The sequence below is a fragment of the Athene cunicularia genome (genome assembly GCF_003259725.1).
Source record: "Athene cunicularia isolate RWA chromosome 12 unlocalized genomic scaffold, athCun1 chr12_part1, whole genome shotgun sequence".
Taxonomy (NCBI): domain Eukaryota; kingdom Metazoa; phylum Chordata; class Aves; order Strigiformes; family Strigidae; genus Athene; species Athene cunicularia.
In genome coordinates, this window is record NW_020799116.1 from 16,344,731 (window position 1) to 16,348,429 (window position 3,699).

Here is a 3,699-nt window from a genome sequence, read left to right on the forward strand (position 1 = left end):
GGGTGTTTTGGTTTTAAAACATAAGAAATCCCAGTGCTTTCTGTCCACAGTGCAAAGTTCCAAAGGTCCATCACCAAAGCTGAACTGATAGTGCCAGCTAATTACCCATGAAAAATATCTGATCACACAGCATTTTAGAAAAAAAATAACAACACCTATGTTTTCCCTCTAGTCTTTGGCTCATGTTCACATAAAAAAAGAAACAAGTCTGGAACACTGGAGCAAAATCCTTTCTATTAGAAGACAGTAAGACAAAACATTAATTATTTTTTCTGCATGGTATACAGAACCTGCCTCATTAATCTCTCCTTGAAAAAAAAAAAAAAAGAAAAATATGTCAGAACTCATTTTGATGACACTGCTTTGTTTCAGAGTAATTGTCAAATCAATTCTGCATTTGAGAGAATACTCCAGTAGGTATGTCTACCCCTCCCACTAGCTTTCAGCACATTTTTAGAAAGGTATTCTGTAAGACTAGACACCACACTTCGACAGATCAAAAAACACATTGTGCCAGAAAGAAAAGCACATTTTGGGCGCTAGCTGAGACAGCTGTGATATAAACAGAGATGGAAAAAAAAGAAAAATACACTTCAATTCTCTCCACAGTTCTTTGCAGCTATAAAGCCTATGAAACTGAGATTGTATTTCATTGAAACAGTAGATATATTTTTTAAGAGTAACGGTGTTTAAAAGACATTAATTTGCTTTAACTTTTAGTCAGGCAGTTTAACTTGAAGTGGTCAGGCAGTTGGATTAGATGACTGCTGCAGGTTCCTTCCAACGGAAATAATCCATTCTGTTCTCTTCATGACACCAGACTTGCTATGATCTACTTCTGTATCATTTTACAAAAAAGAAAAAAAAAAAATTACCCAACTTTGAAAAGAAATGAAGAACTAAGACTAAGACTTAGTGTGAGAATATGGCTAAATTATGCTTCCCTCTCCTGAGCTTTTATAGGGTTGTATTAGATATACAAGGTGCTTTAAAGGCAAACAATTAACAAATACATTTGGAAAGATCTTCAGTACTTTACTGTAACAGAAAGTTAAACTCCCTGTTTATCAGCATCTTGACAGGCAGATTGGGGGGGGGGGTGTTTAAAGAATGCGAAGGAACCAATCCACAACTTCTCCATTTCTTTTTCAGAAGGAATTTCATTACATGGGACTTCCTATTCTCCAGGATTCTACAGTTAGAAACAAATAAATAAGAACTGTACTCGGAAGTGGAAGAACTCTTTCCAAGAAGTTGTATCTGAACCAGATCACCGTGAATGAATGGCAAGAGTAGTCTCTAATTGCCTGCAAATGTCTTTCAAACACTGTCAGATCAGCTAGCTTGTTCCCTGGTGTCCCGCTGGACAGCAGCCTGAGCACAACAGGCATTCAACCGCACGGGGAAGCACACTGTTCTGGATTTTGCACATTACTTCGCAGTGGGACTCTCTAGAAGACCGACTGAAAATACGGTTTGAGATTATCAAACGAAACCTGAACCACAAATAAATCTAATCCTCCTGTATTTGTGTCTGATCATCAGGCACATAGAGATGGAAGAAATACCAGCTTGTAAAATTACGAAGATCCCTGGAAATAATTTCCCCAAATCCTACTTTTATAGATATATTGATGTATGAATTACAATTGATGTAGCTTTAGGAAAAGGATTAAAGCACTCAAGGACCACAAGTTTAAATGCTTTATTTCCAATGCTATCTGGAGAATACTGTAACCAGATTCTACTCAGGTACAGTGCTGCAGCTTGTGTATCCCCCTGACTTAGCACCTCATATTTTTTGTAAGAGGCTGTAACATCCCACAAACCTACTACTCTGCTATATTACAACATTTTATAAAATACAAAAACCCACTTCACTTACCAGGTAACAACAGAGACATTCTGACAACAATTCAAAACTTTAAAAATTTACTCTTAACTAGACAATAACTTGGCATCTTATGTCTAAAACAGCACTAACTCTAAACCCTCAACCATCAGTGTTGAATAGCGGCCCCTGACACCCCAAGAAAAGAAGGCTCATACAGTTAAGCCTGTCATCCAAGTGTTTCCCCAATAGTTCCCAAACCTCTTGTTCAACTTCCAAATTTTTCAGAAAAGTGTCTAATAACACACCAGGCTTTGTGAAAGTGGTTAGCAAGTTCACAAAAAAAAGCTTCCTCCCTTAGAGGCACTGATGAGTAATAGCTCCAGTTTTAATTCTCAGTATAGATTTTCTATTCCTTAAAAAATGATGTTTCTACTAAAACCACATCTCCTTTATATGCTATAATTCTTTTCTACTCCCCCCACTTCCATTTTACACAGTTCTGTCTACTCAGCAGAGTAAGCCTGAGATCATTTACACTTTCTGAAGATGTCAGAATTTCCTGTTACGTACAATTGCTAGCCCACACTGAATGACAATGTTCTAGTACTGCTGATCAGCACGAGTGGGCACCATTCTAGTGCCAGACTTTCCTGGATCTTACACACCTTGAAGCAATCCTTACTGTAACATAATGCTACTTAAACTTAAGCATTATTAATTCTGTACATTATAGCATCACTATTAGCTTAGTGTAGCGATTAGTCTTTATGAACCCCACAAACTGGCGCTGTCCCATTTAGACACTGCAAAAACCTAAGACTAAAATAAAAACAAAAATCCTTTTACCCATAAACAAGTGTCTGATAAGATTTCCAAAAAAGCAACCCATGAACTTCACCTTCCAGAACATGTTATATACTCAGAATACTTTCATGACTGCATTTGCCAAACAAAAATAAGACTTACGGAACGCAACCACAAATATGCCTCTTCTCATGATTTCAGAATCACAGAACTTTGGGAGAGAAAACAAGAACTACTTCAAACTCCAAAGTCCCTGAGCCACCTGTACTAAAAGACAACTTATTCCAATGCCTCATCAATTAACTTGACTAACAACTTGCATTTTTCAACAAAGCAGGAACTATTCCATGCAACATAAAAGCACTGCACCAGTCCAAACAATCAGAATGTAAAAACTTAAGCAGAACAAGGTTCATGGTTGTCACCCCATGTAACCCATCAATTGAGAATCACTCAAGATTCAGGCATTTTAACTGTAATACTGGAAGGTCATTCTTCCAGACAAGGCAAAAAAGACCTTATGTTATTATCTCCAAAGAGTTGCTGAGGATCCTGTCTGAACTCACATCTAGCAAAATAAACATCATCTAAGTTTGGCAGAGATCAGATAATGAAACCAAGCTGAAGAGAACCTGGTTCACCCATACTTACTTTTCTCACAATGGGCTGCTGTCCATCCATGCAGCCATACCACGTCACTAGTTTATTCCAGGCTTCAGTGGGAATCAATACATAGTCTAGCTCATCAATGAGGTGTTCTCTTAAACTCTGAGTTTCCGGATCTAAAAGGAAGACAGACATAGGAAAACATAGCATCAGACAGAATCTTATCTTCTCAAGACGTACACACATACTACCTTGACATTAAGAAATACCAACGCTCCCACGGGTAGGTAGAAACTGCACCAGTCTCCTCACTGACAAGGCCGGGACAGCCACTTACATCCTCTCGGAACACGCGGCTTCAAAAGCGAAAGCTGCACGATGAGACGACGGCACACGGGAAGTACCTACCCGAGGCCAGGCTGCGACGCGAGCACCAGGCCCCACCGCCCCGAGCC

General features: G+C 38.9%; 1 protein-coding gene across 2 annotated transcripts in view; it reads right to left on the reverse strand.

Moving 5' to 3' along the window:
* Positions 1 to 3,415, reverse strand: part of USP4 (ubiquitin specific peptidase 4) — a 59,101-nt gene extending 55,686 nt beyond the window's left edge. For both annotated transcript variants that reach the window (XM_026857811.1, XM_026857810.1), the window contains exon 1: positions 3,290 to 3,415. In XM_026857811.1, coding sequence (XP_026713612.1) covers positions 3,290 to 3,319 — 30 coding nt within the window. In that variant the 5' untranslated portion in view covers positions 3,320 to 3,415. The remainder of the gene's footprint in view (positions 1 to 3,289) is intronic.
* Positions 3,416 to 3,699: the final 284 nt, after the last annotated feature.